The sequence below is a fragment of the Fusarium verticillioides genome, chromosome 9 (genome assembly GCF_000149555.1).
Source record: "Fusarium verticillioides 7600 chromosome 9, whole genome shotgun sequence".
NCBI lineage: Eukaryota > Fungi > Ascomycota > Sordariomycetes > Hypocreales > Nectriaceae > Fusarium > Fusarium verticillioides.
The window spans coordinates 2,164,734-2,183,261 of record NC_031683.1 but is presented as its reverse complement, the minus strand read 5'-3'; the positions used below and the strand labels follow the sequence as shown (position 1 = coordinate 2,183,261).

Here is an 18,528-nt window from a genome sequence, read left to right as displayed (position 1 = left end):
CTTTCAGAGAGGCTGACGGTTATCACTTATTAGCCTGTATGTACGCTTATGACCGTTGCAAAGCTTATTTTATATAAGTACTTAGACTCCGTATATCTCTTCCTCTTTTCTTGAAAAAAAGGATAGAATTGGTATTTATTCGTAGCCTGTTACTCGGGTCGGCATCTATTCTGGATGCCGGTTGCATCTCCACTTCAGCCTCAACTTGGACAGCCTCATGACTCCTGACCTGCAAACTCGATCTCACAGGCTCTACTCGTCAAGGATTTTGGTGGACGTTCAGACTTCATTTTTGGAATAATTCTTACAAAGTTTACCACCTAGTCAGAGAACCTATAGAGCTATGGCATCCGAAATCAGCTCAGAGCGAAAACCCCGCGTCGTCGCCCTCGGAAACCCAAAATACATTAGTGATGAGTACATTGAAGACTTCAAGAAGGATTTTGATTATGATGTTGGTCATAACAATTCCCAAAAATCTCTTACTAGCTCAAACATGCCCCAAAAGCTAATAAGTTGAACTCAGGTCCTTGATGCCAGTAACCTCCAAGAAGCTCTAGAAAAGCTGCCTCTCATGCTCAAGCAACACGGCCCAATCGACGCCTTCATCGTCAGAATGGGCAGAGCTCCTTATCGCCCCTTCCAAGATATTTTCAAACTTCTCACGCCTCACTGCAAGATTATCACCTCGGCCGCAGCCGGTTACGATGATTTCAATGTCGACTGGTTAACCCAAGAGAGAATTTGGCTCTGCAACAGCGTAGATGCCGTTGCTGAAGCTACCGCCGATATGGCTCTCTTTCTCATCCTAGCTGTTGTTCGAGACACATACCGCGGTGAGCGTTCAGTACGTGATGGCAACTGGAGAGGTCCTGTTGTTCCGAGTAGAGATCCTTCAGGCATGACGCTCGGAATCATAGGTATGGGTGCTATTGGAAAGTATCTTGCCAAGCGAGCTGTTGCTTTCAACATGCGTATCAAGTACTACAACCGTCGACAATTGAACGCAGGTGAAGAAGCAAAGTACAGCGCTACGTATTGCTCATCCTTGCACGACTTACTCTCCCAATCGGATGTCATCTCGGTCAACTGTCCTTTGAGTAAGGAAACAGAGAACCTTATCTCGACGAAAGAATTCGGGGCCATGAAATACGGTGCTTTCATTGTCAACACAGCGCGGGGAGCTATCATCGACGAACAGGCTCTTATCGAGGCCCTGGAAAGTGGAAAAGTCACACGTGCTGGACTGGATGTCTTTTTGAACGAGCCTGATCTGAACGATTACTTCAGGACAAGTGAGAAGGTCGTTGTTCAGCCTCATGCTGGTGGTCTGACGGATGTAGCGTTTCAAAGAGGGGAACGAGAGGCTTTTGAGAATATCAAGGCTTTTTTCAAGACCGGATCGCCTATAACGCCTGTCAATAATCTAAAGAAGTAGGCGTAACGAGATGAAATACGACACATAACTCCCAAGTTCTTTTACACCAGTGTATCATATAATAGTCATTATGGAGTACTGCTAAATTCTGTCGTGATTGGAAAGCCCCAGGAAGCTGGAAGTTCGTGATACCTGAGAATAAGTGTTGTTTTTACCAAGTTCAGACAGAAGTAATAAATAATATACTGCTACCCTCAGGGTATAAGAAAATATTAGACCTTAATATAAGGTATTTTAATAAACTCAGAAAAGGGTATTTTAATCTTATGCTAGGCTACCTAAGTCTCTGTGTCATTTAGGATCAAGGTCCTGAGTATCCTTTCCTCCCCTAGTCCGCTCACTTGCCAAGTGATGAGTGACGTACAGTTTTACGGATCGTCCACTGATCCTAGTAAGGCTTTGGGTTGATTGGTGTATGAGAGGTTGAGAATTGCATCCTCAGCTGAGCCTCTGAGGCTGGGGCCCAGTCAGCAATGCCGATCTTGATCTATTTCGATTCCAGGCAGTAGCATTAATTATGCTTAAATCCCAAGTTTTAAGGCCCCTCCCGCCTCTAGAATTTCCGATGCTCAATCGGACTTGGTATTGTATTGACTGAGTAAATATGGCTGACTACCAAGCGGAACGCACCGAATCCACGAGGTATTACCTACACTAAGCGCCCGCCTCTCACAGTCCTCCCATTCTAACTTCTCGTAGACGAGGTCAACACGAATCAATCGAGGGTCTAGATACAAATCCAGCAGAGACTCATTGTAGCTCTCGCCAAAGCTTACTCGACTCAGACCTCCCTCCCAAACCCTCAGCCGAACGAGGATGCCCTTCGCGGCGGCGCTTCACTCTATGGCAGAGCATCGGTCTCTTCAGCTTCCTCTCCCTCGCCCTTGGAACCGCTTTCACCCTTGCCTCAAGCGGCATCCTCATTTATCTCTGGCGTGGTGCTGATCTATCGCATGATCGCAAAGAACCTGAGTTCTGGACGACCATTGTCACAAACGGCTGGGCAGCCAGAGTCGCCACCATCTGCTCTGCGGTCATACGCACCTCGATCGCAGTCCAAGTCGGTGTCGTTGCAGCCGCAGTTTCGGCAATTGTCCTCGAGACTACAGGCGCTCGCTTCAATGACGTTCCAATCCTATCCTCAGAGAGAGCCTCAAAATCGGGCTTCATCAATATCTGTCCAGCAGTCCTTAGGCAAACGACAGGGAGTCCATTGAGCATCTTGTACTCGTTCATTATCATCTTGGGCCTGACTATCATGGCTGTCTCCACATTCATCTCTACTATCCTTCTCTCTGACTTTACTACATCAAAGGTCGCTTCCCCAAGCGTGACGCACGACCGGGCCGTCGCCTCCAAACACCCTGCCGATTGGCGCTTCAACTACAAAGGCCCTACGTACTGGGGATCTAAGCCATCTTCCCAATGGCGATTTGCAGAGGATCGAATTGGGGAACCTCGATTTGGCGACACCGGCGACGTTTATCGTGCCATGCTGCCGTTTTCGGAAGCGGCCTCGAGAACATCGCTCGAAGCGTACGACGGACCTGCTTTGGTTGCCAACGTTCGTACCATTTGTCGTCCCCCTCCGTTGCAGAATTCGAGTATTTCTGCTCACGGAATGATTAGTCCGCACTTCGGAGACGCGAAAGATAGTGTGTCAGCGATCCTAAATACGACAGGGCCGTCTGAGTGTATGCTGTATTGTCGAGATAAGGGTAGATTGACAGGCTGGCCTGTGTCTCTGTGCGACTACTCCGGCTCTTTCATGCCACAGCCCGAACTTTCCATAGATTCCAAGACAGGAAGAAAACACAGCTTCCAGCAAATGCTCGTCGTCAATGCGACGACCAATATTGCTGCCGATGGGTTTAGGGATACCAATGGAGGACCCCCACCCGAGCGTCTACGGAACTTGACTTATGAGATGAGCGATGTATGGACCAAAGCATACGATGCTAATGGGGATCATGTCTTGAGTGCTACTTTCTGTTTCGTCAATACATATCCTGCGCAGATATATAACGTCAGCATGACCGGGCGTCATACCACCATAGAGCCGAGTCTCAATACCAGCAAGGTTGACGGTGCTCATCTTCAACTTGGGAACGGGGAAGACTTTGCAAAGCGCGGGATTCTCGACATCGATATCGGGCCGCGCCTGAACGTCAGTTCTCGTCTTGTAGACTTTGTCGAGGGCGTTCCAATGGAAGACGGACCAAGCCACGATCCATACTACAGAACTCTAGGGCTCGAACATCCATCAATGTCCAAAACGACTTGGGGTATGATGTCACCAGCACAGGAAGTTGAACAAGGATGGTCGGCGAATCAAGCACATATCTCGCTCTTCCAGAGTATTATACAGAAGACAGAAGATCCTGCCGTGGCGGTTCAAGGTCTGATGACTCGGCTATATCAGATGGTCTATTACAACTGGCTCGAAGAATATGACCTCAAATACCTTGTGAGCGCTACACGTGCGGAGGATCGGCTTATACCGACCAGATGGACTGGACTTATCATTGTTCTCGTTCTTGTCGCAGTACATCTTGGGCTTGTCTTTACAACGATTATCCTCTTTGTGCTCAAGACAAAGGCTTCGGCGCTTGGGAACACTTGGCATACTCTTGCGCAGACAACGCAAATGACTGATAGCGCCAACGGGGCTGATATGATGTTGGATGATGAGGTAAAGAAGTGGGCGAAGGTAACTGGTAGGGACAGCGACGTCTGTGGTATCAAGAAGTCGGGTGAGGATGGCAAAGTTGAAGTTCAAATGTTGAGGAAGAGGAGCTGAGGCTTACGTATGTAATTGACAGCGATTGACAGCAATTCTTCTATAGATCTCAATATTCGATGATGATTTAGAGTTTCTAGTTTCGTTCGAACTATTCGTCGTTTGTTTAATCGTCACGTAGTCCACTAGGCTGTTTTACATGTCGTCAACTTGAAGTTTACAGCCAATTCGAGGTGCATGTACTACATCTCATGGCCAGAAGCCACTACGTCTGCACGATAACCTCAAAAGACGAAGCTAGACCTTCATTAAAGATGCACAACTCATGTCCAGAACCAAAAAAAACAAGAGGATTCGAAGTGCCTTGAAAATTATACAATTGATCGAGTCGCTCGCGAGCAGAGCAGAATCTGAGAGCACCTTACAATGCCGCTGCTACCCGAAGATCTAAGGTTTCATGGTCTAACGGTTATGACTGCGGATTCTGATTCCGCCAGCGAGGGTTCGACTCCCTCTGAGACCTTTCTTTTTGTACTCCTACCAATCACTCACACAGTCTAGTTCTTCTCATAAGGATCCTTGAAGAAGATGACCTGCACGGTCATGTCATCCCTCACATTCCGGCTCATGGGCGGATACGTCGTCATTGCTCCCAGAAACAATCCTCGTCTTGATCCTCCAAGAGCATTCTTGACCAAGCAGACAGCCGCGTTGTCCAGATCCTCAATGACCTGATGCTCTGGTGTAGCTACCCACCCCTCTTCCAATCTTCTCTCAAACTTGGTCTCCTTGAAGGGTTCGGGCTTGCCGTTCTTCTTGGCGACTAACCAGCGCGACACGCACGACACGGCGTCCTCGTTGCTCATCATATCCCAGAGACCGTCGGAAGCGAGAATGACGAAATCTTCCGTCTGGATCTTGCGTGTTGTTACTTCCGGACGGGCTGTCATGTAAGGCGGCGTCTTGGCACTTGGTCGCGGTGAAGTACCGTAGAAATCGTCCTTAACTTTGCGAATGAGCTCTTCAGGCCACTTCCATCTGTGATCGCCAAACGCTCTCGTGATTGCCATCCCAAAGAGTCGACCGGACGCGGGGTTAATCATGTCCTTGATCTCTCCAGGGTGCTCCTTGTCGAGCCTTTCAACCTCGTCCTGGTTGAAGCCAGTCTGGTCTTTGCTCAGAACATCGACTGCGTATTTGCTTGTGTTGGGAGACCACATGCCGCGAACAGCACGGGAGTCGCCTGCGACAGCGGTGCGTAGAGTAGAGGTCTTGGGTTCATACATTGTTAGGAGGGCACAGGATCCAGCTATAGCGGGTGCAACGGCGACGATGACGGGTGCAGAGCCTTGGTCTTGGCCTGATTCGACCGCTTCTTGTGCGTTGCTGAAAATACGATCGTCAAGACGAACGAATGCCTTCTTGATCGCATCGTCTACTAGCTCGTTAGAGCTGGTGGGTGTGATGCTTGACAAGGCATTCGACACGTATGGGACAAGAGCAGCCCTCAACACTTTAGATGTTGCCCATCCTCTTTCGTCTGTGTTAGCATCGCTCGCATCCAATGCTTCCAGGTCACTCACGCATGTCCATCGTAAACTCCAGCATACAGAGTGTTCGTTCCACCGACGCCGTTGGCTATCTTGAGATCCCATTCGTCTTCTATCGGATTATTGCTGCCGAGACGAACAAAGTCCACTCGTCCTTTGACACCTCCGTTCCCGTCGAAGACAAAAGTGTGAGCATCTTCACGCAGCTTGGCATCTGCATCCTCCATCGTCAATTCTTTGACAGATGAATTGATCGGGATTTGATCCTCCGAAGTGAACTCCTTCAAACTGGGGACTTCATTCGTCGAAGATTCTGCCGTGCCTTTGCCGCTTAAGAGATAAAAGCCAGTGCCGGTGCCAATAACTGCCGCGGAGGACCAGACATAACGAGCGTTGCTGGACGTTGATGTCTGAATTGACGAGAAGCGCACGCCGATCGGTGCTCGCTTGAGCGATGAACCGAAAGTCCTTAGAGTCCTAGCCGGTATGCGAAACATGTTTTCTGATGTAGTTGGCAACGAGATGTTGAACGGTGAGGCGCGTGATGAGACTCTTCGTGGAACACAGTTGGCACGACAACTTGATCCTGGTCTTTGGGTGAAAGTGAGGCTGTAGTGGGCAGATATTGCTGTCTCTGATGTCCGAAGACACGAATGAAGTGAGAATATCCAGTAAACAAAACTGACGAATTTGATGATCAATTGTTGATAGTTGAAGAGTGAATACCTTGTCTTTTGCAAATGGTTCGCATGGTGTTTCTGGCCTCAAGCTTACCCTAAACCAGTCACGCAAGGGCGATCGATGTACTACACTTTCGAGTTTCAAGTTCAATGGGATGCGAAAGCAGAAGGTACGATACGATACGATACAATCTGTACAATCATGAGCAGCTCTAAAATGAAAAATGGTTTGGCAAACTTCACAAAAGCACGAGACATCATGTAATCACAAAGAATCACAAAGGTATTCATTGCCCAATCCATTATACACAACGCCAAACCAAAGCATGCAATCCTCAGCCTTCTAAATCTCTCCCACTCAGCTATTGGCAATCTCCTCCTGCTCGTCTTCCCACTCTCCATCCTCCTCCATCTTCTCATTGACCTTGAACTCGGCATCACCTGCCAGACCCTCACTGTCAAACTCATCCACATCCATATCGCTATCGTACTCATACTCAAACTCGTCCTCCTTGTCGTCCTCCTTCTTGCCGTCTTTGGCCTTGGCTGCCTTCTTGCGCTCAACGTTGGCCTTTTGCTCCTTCTTTCGCGCCTCCTTTTCTTGGTGGCGCTTCTCCCATCGCTTCTCGAGCTCCTTGATCTCTTCCTTGCTCTTGTGCACGTACTCGTGCCACATGACCTTTCCGTCGGCAAGACCCTCTTCGACCTTGGTTAGGCGGAGGCGCATTCGGGGTCCGAGTTCGACGAGCTTGACAGCGCGGCGCTCTACGTTCTCCTCTTCCGCCTCGGGCTCGGCTTCGTTCTGGGCGGCTGCTTGTCGAGCCTTTGCAGACAAGACCTTTCGAGTTGTAGAGTCCAGGATCTCAACCTCAGCATCTGTATCCATCTCACTACCGCTGGTCGCATCCGTCATATATCCATCGCCATTCTCACCACCGATCAAGAAATCCGCTACATCCTCAAGTTTACCCAGATTAGGCATCTTGCCCTTCCGGCTTGTCTTTGTAGTGACGAATTGCTCAGCAGCGTTTAATCTCCGTAAAGGCTTGGACACTGTGGTGGATTTTGTTGTGATAGCATAGTGTCGGAAGTTGATGATGAATGTACCGTCGTCTTCCTCCGATTGCTCGCGGTTCAGCAGCAGGACTCGTCGGATCGACTTGAGCGGTGTAGCTTGGGGGTTGATGGGAGGGAAGAGGGATTGGAAGACGGTCGTGGCAAGCGATTCAAGGTGCTTAGGAACTTTCGACTTGCTAGTCGAGTCTGGGCGGGTAAAGTTGTTCATGACCAGCTGTAGATGGTCAGCAAAGGCTTGTCAACAACAATTGACGATTTCTTACCAGAGGAGGAGTGATGAATTCCTTGCCGCCACCCTTGGGGTGCTTCTGGGCTCTTTGGACATCCTTGCACAGCGAATATTTCTCCACGCGAAAATTCATTGTAGGTCCTCGAGGCGTCAAAGCCATTCGCAAATTGGTGTTTCCGCTCTCCGACCTCGAAAACAGCATCAGGTGAGTGACACCCAAGGGACCACACATGGAAGCGTAATCCTTTAATCTGTTCCCACGTCTCTCCTTCAATCGAGCCGCAGTACCAGGCTCCATGACCTTTCGCACATCGGCCGCAAGCTGGCTAACGCTGGAACCGACTTCACCAGCGCCAATTCGAATAACCATGCTCTTGGGATCCTTCGCGGAAGCATGGCCGGCAGAGTCAACATCGGGATTGCTGGCACCCAAATGGGTTCTCTTCTTTGTTCGTTTGCGCGCCATTGTGAAGATATTTGACTTGTTTCGAGGTACTCGTCGAAAAGTTGCTTTGGAACTGCTCTCTGTCGCAAATGGCAGAAAAGAAAAAAAGTTTGGCGGGGACTGCGATAAGATTAGCGCACGTGCGATAAGCGATCTCCACTAAAGTTTTATGTGAAGTCTTGACAAAAGATGATCTTTTTTTTGAGTTGGGAACTATCTTTTACCTAGACATCGTTCACAATGTTCGGCGCAAAACGAAGAAAGGTCGCTCACGATGCGCCCAAGAAGAAGAAAGAGGTCGTTGCGGAGAAACCTGCTCGGCCTGAGCCCGAATCTTCTGAGGAAGAGCAGTCTGAGGAAGAGTCCGCTACTCTAGAGGAGCCTTCTGCTGAGGAAGCAGTTGAAGATGCCCCCAAGAAAACCTTCAAAGATCTCGTATGTCGTGATAACTACTAATTGACTTTCTTTGTCTAACAATCGTCAGGGCATCGTCGACGCTCTCTGCGAAGCTTGCGAAAAGCTCAACTACAAGTACCCCACGCCCATCCAAGAAAAGTCCATCCCCGTCGCTCTCGAAGGCCGTGATATTATCGGTCTCGCCGAAACAGGTAGTGGAAAGACAGCTGCCTTTGCTCTCCCCGTCCTCCAGGCCCTTCTAGACAAGCCTCAGCCTCTGTTCGGTCTCGTCCTCGCCCCGACTCGTGAACTGGCAACCCAGATCGGCCAAGCCTTCGAAGCTCTCGGATCGCTCATTTCTCTACGATGTGCTGTGATTGTCGGTGGATTGGACATGGTTCCCCAGGCCATCGCCCTCGGAAAGAAGCCTCATATCATTGTTGCGACACCTGGTCGTCTTGTGGACCATCTTGAAAAGACCAAGGGCTTTTCGCTGCGAACGCTCAAGTACTTGATCATGGACGAGGCCGATCGACTTCTGGATATGGACTTTGGACCTAGCATCGACAAGATTCTCAAGTTCATTCCCCGCGAGCGACGCACATACCTTTTCTCTGCGACAATCAGCTCCAAGATCGAGAGTCTGCAGCGTGCCAGTTTGAGGGATCCTGTTCGTGTGAGCATCAGCTCCAACAAGTACCAGACCGTCTCGACTCTGCTCCAGCACTATATCTTTATTCCTCATGTCCGCAAGGACGTCTATCTTATCTACCTGATCAACGAGCATGTTGGAAAATCCACAATCATCTTCACTCGAACAGTCTGGGAGACACAGCGTATTTCCATCCTGCTAAGGACCCTTGGATTCGGCGCCATTCCTCTGCACGGCCAGCTCTCTCAAACTTCCCGTCTAGGCGCCCTCAACAAGTTCCGCTCTGGCACACGAGATATCCTCGTTGCTACCGATGTCGCCGCCCGTGGTTTAGATATCCCCTCGGTCGACGTTGTTCTCAACTACGATCTCCCCCAGGACTCCAAGACATACATTCACAGAGTCGGACGAACAGCCCGTGCTGGAAAGTCTGGTATCGCCATCAGCGTTGTGACGCAGTACGACGTCGAGATCTTCACACGAATCGAGGCTGCTCTCGGCAAGAAGCTCACGGAGTATCCCACCGAGAAGGAGGAGGTTTTCACTTTCCAGACCCGAGTTGAGGAGGCTCAACGCCACGCCAGGGTCGAGATGAAGTCCTTCACCGAAGAGAGGGGCAAGAAGGGCAGCACATTGAAAGGCGGACGCAAGAAGGGCGGCAAGCGGGGGAGAGACGACATGGACAAGGAGGAGGGTTAAGAGCTGGTGCCTGGACTGGAGTTTCGGCAGTTCGGCGTTGTTTTGGTCGGGGGAAAAGTGTCAAAGTCGAAGGATTCTTCGATGCTTGCTTCAGTGTTTCAATGTCTATCTTGACCAGGAGATGTGGACTGCTCACCTATAACATGGAGTAGCTATAGGTTGCTTGAGGTTTACGATGAGTACGTTGACGAAGGATCCTCTAATTTAGATGACTACCTAGTTCATTTACTTACCATCACTAAAGATATTTCGTGTTTCAAAGTTGCACTCAGCTCTCCCACTTTAATCACAGTTCATCAGCCCAAACTGCCAAGCCCGCTTACATTCTCCTTGTCAAAGCTTCAAAGATAATGAGAATCCAGGTGAGCAAGCCCAATTGACTGGACTTTGGGCAACCTCTCATTGACTTCAGCCCTTAATCCACTGTCATTCTCAATTATAATACCAACTTCTCACTCTTCAGCCTTATGGATCGTCCCCAAAATCATCCAGTCCTTCCCAGCCAAGCAAAGTCTGAAACAACCCCGTCCCAGGTAAGCGGCCGCTCTGCGCAGGGATCACGAAGATCTTTACAAGTTTCAATGCTCGTGCTTTAACCCCGAATGGCTTCGCGCAGGCCCCGCGGTTACAAACCCGCGAGAATCGGTCAGCTTTTGTTTCGCCAGCACCAAGCTCCATCTCTCATCCCTGTTGTTTTAAAGGCGGCCGCTCCCAGATGTTGCACCATCTTGAGATGAAAGGAGTTTTGGTGTAATTGTTTCGTGTAGCAAAGTTGTATATGCATATATATAGGTTGATGAAATGTAGGGTGAGAAATGCTTTGATCTGTAGTTTCGTTCGTTGTAGGTGTATTGATTACACTGTCCATTCATTGATCTTGATCTTGATATCGTTACGTTCTTTTCGTCATGTTTACTTCTACTCTTCTTCTCACTCTCGTCGCTTCTGCGAGTGCTCACATTGCTTCTTGGAACAAGGGCATGTACTGCAAAGTAAATCTCCTCCTATAATTCATCATCCCATTCTGACTCTTTAGGGCGGCAATGACTCTTCTGTTGACAATGCCAACACCAACCTCGCCGTGAACCCTCTCTACGATCTCCCCAAGTCCAAATGGTGGATGCAAGCCGACCGCGGGTGCGATGCCGTGCCTCCTCCTAAAGGCGAGTTCCTCGAGCTTCCAGCCGGTAAATCCTTCATGACGGAACTCGCCAACAACCGTGCCTTCACGACACTCTCTTACAAGGGAGAGTTGACTACAGAATGGCAAGATGGCAAGAACCGCTCTATGCCGTGGAGAGGTCCTGAAGATGGCTGTCTCATGGACGGTGGTGATGGCTCGGGTGGAGAGTTGCACACCAAGAACATTGAGTCAACTGGTGGAACAGCCTGGGCCATCTCGTACGAGAGCGATATCAGCAAGGTCACCATGGATAACCTTGTTGTTTTCTCTATACGATACTAGTAAGACTCTAGCGCAAGACTCATTATCCAAAACTGACGAAGCAGTTCTCCTTTCTTTCGCGAGACTTGGTACGACGTCCCAGCCGATATGCCTGCATGCCCTGAAGAAGGCTGCTACTGCGCGTGGCTTTGGATCCCCGATGGCTGTGAGTCACTCCTCTTGCATACAAAAGCATAACTGACGCCATCAACAGGTGGCCAGCCAAACATGTACATGCAGAACCATCGCTGCAAAGTCACTGGAAGTACTTCCACCAAGAAGCTCGGCAAGCCTAAGCCTCCTGTCTACTGCCGTGACAACCCTACCAAGTGTGTCCCTGGACCCAAGCAGATGATGGCATGGAACCGTAAGTTTATCTTTGTCGACTTTGTGGCTGTCAGTGACTAACATCGTGCAGAGGCTGAAGGCAACAACGTCAACCCCCCAAATGGCAAGACTCCTACTTACAACCAGCGAATGGGTTTCACGGATGGCGCTCAGGATGATATCTTTGTCGATACATAGATTGGAAGAGCATGTACGAGTAGTGATCAAGTCCTTCCGGAAGGACTGCTTTCTCTTCTATTATCCATCTGGTCTGGTCTGGCCCTAGGAATTAAATTGTATTTATCCTCAACCTTATCGAGTCTCATCCAAGTGTTTTCAGGATCAAAATTGTGCAACGGCATCCTTTGAGCCATGCTCTTGGCAATAACGAATCGTTTCTTTGGCATTTCCAAGTGTAATAATGATACAGCAAAAGTCAGTCCAATCCCAGCCTCTATCTATAATAGTTAGAACTGCCCTGAGACGCCAATTCGCCGTACACAAAACATAATCACCACGCTTCAGCCCTTACAGAATCGTCTGCATCCCAATCCTCTCGTCGTTCATCGCCATCAACCTCATCTTCTTCCTCTTCCTCTTCGCCATCCACCAACTCTGTATCCTCGTTGCCCAGAGTCTCTTCACCATCCTCGCGACTCTCGTCATGTTCCTCTTCTTCCTCTGCTACCTCCTCGGCCTCTTCCTCACCATCACTCTCCTCGGCTTCATCGTCTCCCTCACTTTCACTGTCAGCGTCTTCACCGCTTGACTCGTCGGTGTGGTGTCTCAGATTGGGGAAGATAAGCCCGGGAGGGACCTCCTCATCGTAGTCCTCAGGGACATCGCTCAGGTCACTCTCATCATCGGCTGAATCATGAATGCTGCCTGGCTCGCTCTCAGCCTTATCATCGGCGTGCTCTTCGCCGTTGTCATCATCCGCGCCATCTTCGTGATCTTCATCATGCTCTTCCTCATGGTCTTCGTGTTCGTCTTCATGCTCATCTCCAGCATCTTTCATATCAACATCAACGTCGTGACCAGCTTCCCGCCGAATCTGAGCATCAGCTTCCTCGTCGCTGCCCGCATCGCTTGCATGCTGAATAGGCGTGTGGCTACCACGCTTACCGCTCGAGACACTGCCAACTCTACTCTTATTTGACTTGGGCGCCTCCAGTGCTCGGACGACTGCTTGCTCAGCCTTACGCAAGACATCGGGTCGTCTGACGCCAAGCTTTCGTGCCCGTGGTGCAGCCTCGTGCTTCTCTGTCTCCATGGGAGTTGCTGTGCCTGTGATGCTCTCCTGTCCATTGGGCGCATTGAGAATATTTGCGAGCGAGCTGGTGGCTTTTGCCTCTGCTTGCGCTGCTTCGAGCTGGGCCGCGACCTCTTTAGCATGGTGTCGCTCCTCTACAACCTTGCTAGGGTCTGGGCCAGGCAGCGTCTTAGCTATCTCAGAGTAGATCCTGGAGTAACAGTCGTTCAGAAGATCATCAATCGGTGCCACTTTCATAAGATTGGCATTGAGCTTTTTCAGCTCGATTGTTTCTTTCATGCAGTTGAACAATGGGATATCAGCACCGTCGCTTGCGGCCCAGTCTGCGATTCTCTCTCCAATGACCTCGAACTCCTCGCTGGAAAGAGACTTGAACACATCGTCCGAGACTGGTGATACATGGTAACCCTCTCGCAAGAGCTTGAGGTAAGCCATGCAGCAAGACTGCCATAAATCGGTGAAGTGGTAATAGTCTGCACCCTTCTTCCGAAGACGTCTGAGAAGTTGCTCCAGATTATTGCGATCTGACATAATGACCAACAGCTTGGTCATGAAGCGGACGTATTGTTCTGTGTAAACGTGATGTCGACCGGGTCGCTCCGCATCGCACTTCCAGACGTTCATAACCATCGTTTTAGTGACCATGCTGTCCCGAAGAATGCTGAAAGCAGCCTTTGCTTCCACCAATCTGTCGCTGCCCTGCGCCTCGTTAGCCTCATCGAACAGGATTCTGGCGTGCCTGATGATGATGCGATGCTGCCAGTTAGACTTATCCTTGTCTCTGAGCTTGGTGAGAATGCGAATAATGTACTCCTCCCAATCTTCAGGCTCTGTGAAGGAAGCAAAGTGGTCATCAGGGTTGACAGGTAAGCCAAATGGCTGCTCAGCTAAGATCGCAGCAGCGTCTTTAGATGGTATGTCTCCTCGAATCACCAGCTTGTGCAAGATGGAAACTATCTTGTAATGTGGCTCGAGGATAGGATCACTGTTCCGACCTCTTCGAGCATTGTGCGCTACCGTGACTGCTTTCTGAAGTGTTTGGATCAGTAGTTCAATGCTGATCTTGGACTTCATGTCTTTGACATCAAGTTGGTCATCAGATGTCTGGTACATCTTCCAATAGCACTTGGAGAGCATGTACGGGTTCCTGTCGCTGTTAGATTCGGCATACACCTGCGGAGGGACTTCAACTTACTTCCAATCGGTTGGCTTTCGTTGCATTGCCATCCTGAACAGCTTGGCTGCAAATTTCCAGACTTTGTACTCATTCATTTGCGGGTGCAAAATCTTCTTGAAGGTTCCCGCTCCCATATCCTCGATAAAGTACCGTTCTTGATCAGAGTGATGGAATGGTTCCATAGCGAATGGTTCACGGCTCGAGGCATACATTCGCATGGCAAATTTGTGATACAGGTCATGCAAAGGGTCTCCATCGTGCGTTTCAACTTCCACGTTACGGGAGTGTGAAAGCGCGAGGGTATAGCAATGGATAGCATTTCGCTGGAACTTGACCAACTCGGGTCGGTCCTTGTTCATCTTATCGGCAGTCCAGAGAACCGACTCATCCAGCTCGTAGTCAAAGCATTCGGCCAACCGGAACCAGGCATCCCACCTGTCTGCAGTGAACTGAAGTTGTAGTCTCAAGAAAGTCGCACCAATACGCAAATCATCGGTTGCGCCAGGAGTCTGTCTACGATTCAAATCGACACCCTTGAACTTGGTGAGAGCCATCATGCCGAGCAAAAAGAACCAGCCATGAGTCGCGAGGATGGTCTCGGGCGTGTTCACAGACACAGCGTCGACTGAGACTTCCCCAGTAAGGGCTCGGTACAGACGCAGTGGGTGTATAGGCCTCTTCAAGTATTCGGTAAAGTTGCGGAGATTGTGGTACATCTGAGACGTTGACTTTGCTTGGCCAAGAGTCTGCTGCATGTGGTCGATTGTTGTCTTGAGATCTGACTTGAGAAGATCTTTCATCGGCATGCGGTTCGCGAGGATAGTAACCCTCTCCACGAGTTGCATGGTCTGTCGCTTCTCAAGCTTCTCGGGGGGACAGGCGTGATCCTGGACTTCCCAGACGCCTGCCCCAAGTTTGAGGCCATGTAGATCGTAGAGCACTTGTCCAAGATAGTCTTCCCAGTTCTCAATGTTCTTAAGCTTGAGAAGTTCGACACGCATAACCTTGAGGAAAATTTTGTTTGAAGCTTTGCAAAACTTGCGAATGCCAATAACCTGGTGGATGGCGGCGAGGAAGTCGGCCAGGTCCTTTTCGGGCCCGATTATGCAATTGTCTTCATTTATACCAGCCCTGAACATGGTGTATTGGAGACACCATGCACGAATCTGCATCTCCTTCAACCTGTTCTTGAGTGATTGGAGAGCTGTTTTCGAAGCAGCATTGCCAGGTCGATCTGTCTTGAGGCCAATTCGAACCTCATCTTCACAGAGGCTCGACACGTGCAGTAAACAGTTGACCTTGGCGAGCGCGGCAGTGGCAGATTTGATGTGAGCGTCATCAATAATCTCGAAAGCGGTGTTATCATTGAGGGCAGAATACAGCGCGCTAATGAGGAGCTCATCCAGCGATTTCAGAGTGCGCATAAAGAGCAACTTCCTGGAGTCGGCCGGAGTGTTGGCATATGTTTCGCCTTCCAGATCTGACACGATCAACTCAATGCTCTTCAGATAGCAAGAGAATTGCTTGGTAGGATAACCGATAGCATGGTAAGCTGTTCCCAAACGTGACCACAGAAACAACCTAAGCTCTGTGCTACTGTTATGAAGAAATTTCCACAAATCTTGGAGGCTCTGACTTGCACAGTCTGAAAGTGACTTCTTTTGCTTGTCGCTTGAGCTTGAGCTTGAACTTGAACTTGAATCATCATCTTCAGTACCCGGACTCTCGGAGTCTGCCTCCTGGTCGGGGACGCAGACGGAAGAAGGGTTGAGAACAGGCTCTAGCGTCTCGATGACAGAGACTGGATCCTCCATGTTATCCTGAAAGAGACCGAGGAAAAAGTCCATTGTAGTGAGCTTGGAAATTTCGCGATCCGCAGCCTCTGGGGAGATCGTTGGCATAACTACGTTGTTTGGCAGCGAAATGGTTGGGATCTTCTCATCTGCCAGGTGATCCCGTAGAGATGTCCACATGAGAAGAATGTGTTCGCGCACAGGCCGCTCAGAATGTGAAGACACAAGAACTGAGGTCCATAAGAATCGTGCTGAAAGTTCATCATTTGAAGGGCAATCGAGTGCCTGGATGTAAGCAGAAGCAACATTAAGCCATCTCCCGAGTCGGTATTTGGTCTTCATACGAGTGGCATAATCCACAACGCTGTTGGGATTGGTGATGAGTTCGTATATGTCGATATGAAGTTCATAGATCATAGGGACAATGGTTTCGAGCTCGGCCAGCTTCTCGGGTGAACCAGCAGCCAACTCCAACTTTTCATTGATCCTTTGATACAACGCGGCGTCCGAATTATTGAGCATCTGGACTACAGATAGCTTCATCTTGTCGGACCACTTGGCTGTTGCATAGCTCTCGCTGACAGCTCTGACCCATTCGTATGCGACATCTTCAGGGGTCATCCACGATCGAGATTCTCCGATCTTTGTAGCAAACGACCTTAAGCCCTGTGTCTCATTGAAACTCGGCGTTGAGTTCTGGTCTTGCGAACTTGTCTTCGCATGCTCCAAGAAAGATGATGGGCCGAGGGGAGCTTGCTCATTCTTGTGCAAGAACACCTTGGCGACCTCCTCGCGAAAGTCAACAATGGCACTGCTCAGATCCCCTGCGGCCAGATTTGCGATCTTACCCGGTCGGTCTTCAACAGCGCATGAATCGATGAGCTCAGTGATGAAATCGAAGGTCGACTTGTCGTCCACTCCCAGATTTTCGAGTACGCTCTTGGTCATTTGGAATAGGTTTTGGTCAGCACCTTGATAAGGCTGTAATTGATTAGCAATTAATGCGCTGGGATCAGTTGATTCCTCAGCGTGTAGTGTTTCTCTTCGTCGAACTCGTTTACTGCGTTTCTCGGTCGCATTCTCTTCTTCCGCGCCGTCTGGCAGTCCTGCTGCAGATTGCGATCGTTTCCTTGTTGACACTCCGTTGGTTTCTTTTTTGGGCTGGTCACCAGCCTTTTGGCTGTCTTCGGTGGCCTCGGATGCAGCTTTTTGATCCTTGGGTTCTGCTTCAGGGCTACTCTTCTCAGACGGTTCCGCTAGCTGAATCGGCCTTCCTATCGCAACTTGAATTTCTGAACCGATGCTCTCAGAATCGTTCGAGGGTGTTTCTACGACAGCCTCATCCACGTTGCTGTCCAAGAGTTCATCAAATATGTCAAATACCTCGGTATAATTTGTAAGACGATTTATGATTTCATCACCAAGACTTGCCCAGGACGATACTGTCTTAGGATCGCTGCGGCTGGCATTCTGGGCATCTCTCATTTCTGTGTCTTCTGTAGTCTGATCCTGAGTGACGGGGTCTTTGGGTGGTATTAATGACTTCGTCGGGTCGGGGAGAAAGGGAATGGGATCAAGGTGACGCTTGAGAAGAGCAGGCATTTTCTTCTTTAGCCAGGGAGCCATTATCGGATGCGATAGAGCCATATCGTCGCCAAGAAGCTGCAGTTGGTCCTTCAACTGCTCACCCGCCATGCCTTCTGCTAAGGAGGGAGGCTCAACTTCCACAACAGCAGGGTCGTCATCCAACTCAATCGCAGCCTCAAGACAAAACCGCTTGAGACGGTGGCTATTCATGGCGCCCGCGAACCGAGCAGCCCTTCTCCAGAGCTCTGGGTCGGATGGGTCCTGATCCAAAGCAGCCATCCAGCTATCCAAAACTTTGTTTGCATGGTCGTCATGATATTTCAGTCGAGTCTTATCCTTGAATGCCGGGTTTGAGGTCGATTCGTCCTTGTACTTGTCGACAAAGAACTGGCCGTAGTTTTTGTACGATAAATAGAGCGCTTGAGAAAGACTAGCTGCGACACCATCTGCCCCTCCAGCATCGACATCTAATCCTCCATCTGTGAGGGAATGGTCCAAGTTGGACACATCTGGTTGACCGTCTGCATGTCGCTCTGCTCGTTCGTAGTCGGTTTTTGCTTCTCGGTATTTGAAGATCTCGGATTCGAATAGCTCGGTGTAGGCGGTTTCGGCAGCTTCGCGCGATCGGGGCCCTTGTGCATGGAGTTTCAAGGCATTCTGGAACCTTTTAAGAGCTTCATCGACCTGGAATAGGTCAGTAACCGTGCGCGATTGTTTCGTTAGCTGTCAATCTCACATGAATCTCCTTTGTGGTATCGATTTGCTCGTCGATATTGTCCTCTGGCTCGAGGTTGATTGCTTGGAATGCCGGCTTTAAATATTTAATTAGCAAAGACTCTCTCCAACATCTGGGAATCGTACCATATTGGCGGTCGCAATACTTCTAGAGCAACAGCCGACATTCGTGTGTGCGACAGAAGATATATCCTTACAAAGTTGGCTATTTTGATGAGAGTTTGGGGTCAATTCGGCATGCTTGGCGGACGTCCACCTCATTAATTGCCCTGATGAAAGCGCGTTC

The 18,528-nt window shown here is 49.7% G+C and overlaps 7 protein-coding genes and 1 non-coding gene across 8 annotated transcripts; 5 read left to right on the top strand and 3 right to left on the bottom strand.

Moving 5' to 3' along the window:
- The first annotated feature begins 238 nt into the window (after positions 1–238).
- FVEG_10191 (hypothetical protein) lies at positions 239–1,575 on the top strand. The gene is made up of 2 exons (XM_018899252.1): positions 239–454; positions 527–1,575. The coding sequence occupies exons 1-2, from the start codon at positions 344–346 to the stop codon at positions 1,436–1,438; spliced, it is 1,023 nt and encodes a 340-aa protein (XP_018757290.1). The 5' UTR covers positions 239–343; the 3' UTR covers positions 1,439–1,575.
- Positions 1,576–2,042: 467 nt separating this feature from the next.
- Positions 2,043–4,238, top strand: FVEG_10192 (hypothetical protein; the record flags this gene model as incomplete). The annotated part of the gene is made up of 2 exons (XM_018899253.1): positions 2,043–2,080; positions 2,138–4,238. 2 exons carry the CDS (start codon positions 2,043–2,045, stop codon positions 4,236–4,238), a joined length of 2,139 nt encoding a protein of 712 aa, XP_018757291.1.
- Positions 4,239–4,541: 303 nt separating this feature from the next.
- FVEG_10193 (hypothetical protein) lies at positions 4,542–6,438 on the bottom strand. Its single transcript, XM_018899254.1, has 2 exons — positions 5,762–6,438; positions 4,542–5,711 (listed from the first exon to the last, which is right to left on the bottom strand). Exons 1-2 carry the CDS (start codon positions 6,223–6,225, stop codon positions 4,736–4,738), a joined length of 1,440 nt encoding a protein of 479 aa, XP_018757292.1. The 5' UTR covers positions 6,226–6,438; the 3' UTR covers positions 4,542–4,735.
- Positions 4,630–4,701, top strand: FVEG_16750. The gene has a single exon. It is a non-coding gene; the product is annotated as a tRNA-Gln (tRNA).
- Positions 6,439–6,637: 199 nt separating the features above from the next.
- FVEG_10194 (hypothetical protein) lies at positions 6,638–8,233 on the bottom strand. The gene is made up of 2 exons (XM_018899255.1): positions 7,749–8,233; positions 6,638–7,699 (listed from the first exon to the last, which is right to left on the bottom strand). The coding sequence occupies exons 1-2, from the start codon at positions 8,178–8,180 to the stop codon at positions 6,767–6,769; spliced, it is 1,365 nt and encodes a 454-aa protein (XP_018757293.1). The 5' UTR covers positions 8,181–8,233; the 3' UTR covers positions 6,638–6,766.
- A 138-nt stretch (positions 8,234–8,371) lies between these two features.
- FVEG_16751 (ATP-dependent rRNA helicase RRP3) lies at positions 8,372–10,185 on the top strand. The gene is made up of 2 exons (XM_018905987.1): positions 8,372–8,594; positions 8,644–10,185. The coding sequence occupies exons 1-2, from the start codon at positions 8,400–8,402 to the stop codon at positions 9,904–9,906; spliced, it is 1,458 nt and encodes a 485-aa protein (XP_018757294.1). The 5' UTR covers positions 8,372–8,399; the 3' UTR covers positions 9,907–10,185.
- A 629-nt stretch (positions 10,186–10,814) lies between these two features.
- Positions 10,815–11,883, top strand: FVEG_16752 (hypothetical protein; the record flags this gene model as incomplete). The annotated part of the gene is made up of 5 exons (XM_018905988.1): positions 10,815–10,898; positions 10,943–11,370; positions 11,416–11,516; positions 11,565–11,717; positions 11,769–11,883. The coding sequence occupies 5 exons, from the start codon at positions 10,815–10,817 to the stop codon at positions 11,873–11,875; spliced, it is 873 nt and encodes a 290-aa protein (XP_018757295.1). The 3' UTR covers positions 11,876–11,883.
- A 97-nt stretch (positions 11,884–11,980) lies between these two features.
- On the bottom strand, positions 11,981–18,510 carry FVEG_10196 (histone transcription regulator 3). Its single transcript, XM_018899256.1, has 4 exons — positions 18,369–18,510; positions 18,244–18,318; positions 14,146–18,191; positions 11,981–14,097 (listed from the first exon to the last, which is right to left on the bottom strand). Exons 1-4 carry the CDS (start codon positions 18,501–18,503, stop codon positions 12,189–12,191), a joined length of 6,165 nt encoding a protein of 2,054 aa, XP_018757296.1. The 5' UTR covers positions 18,504–18,510; the 3' UTR covers positions 11,981–12,188.
- Between the last annotated feature and the right edge of the window lie 18 nt (positions 18,511–18,528).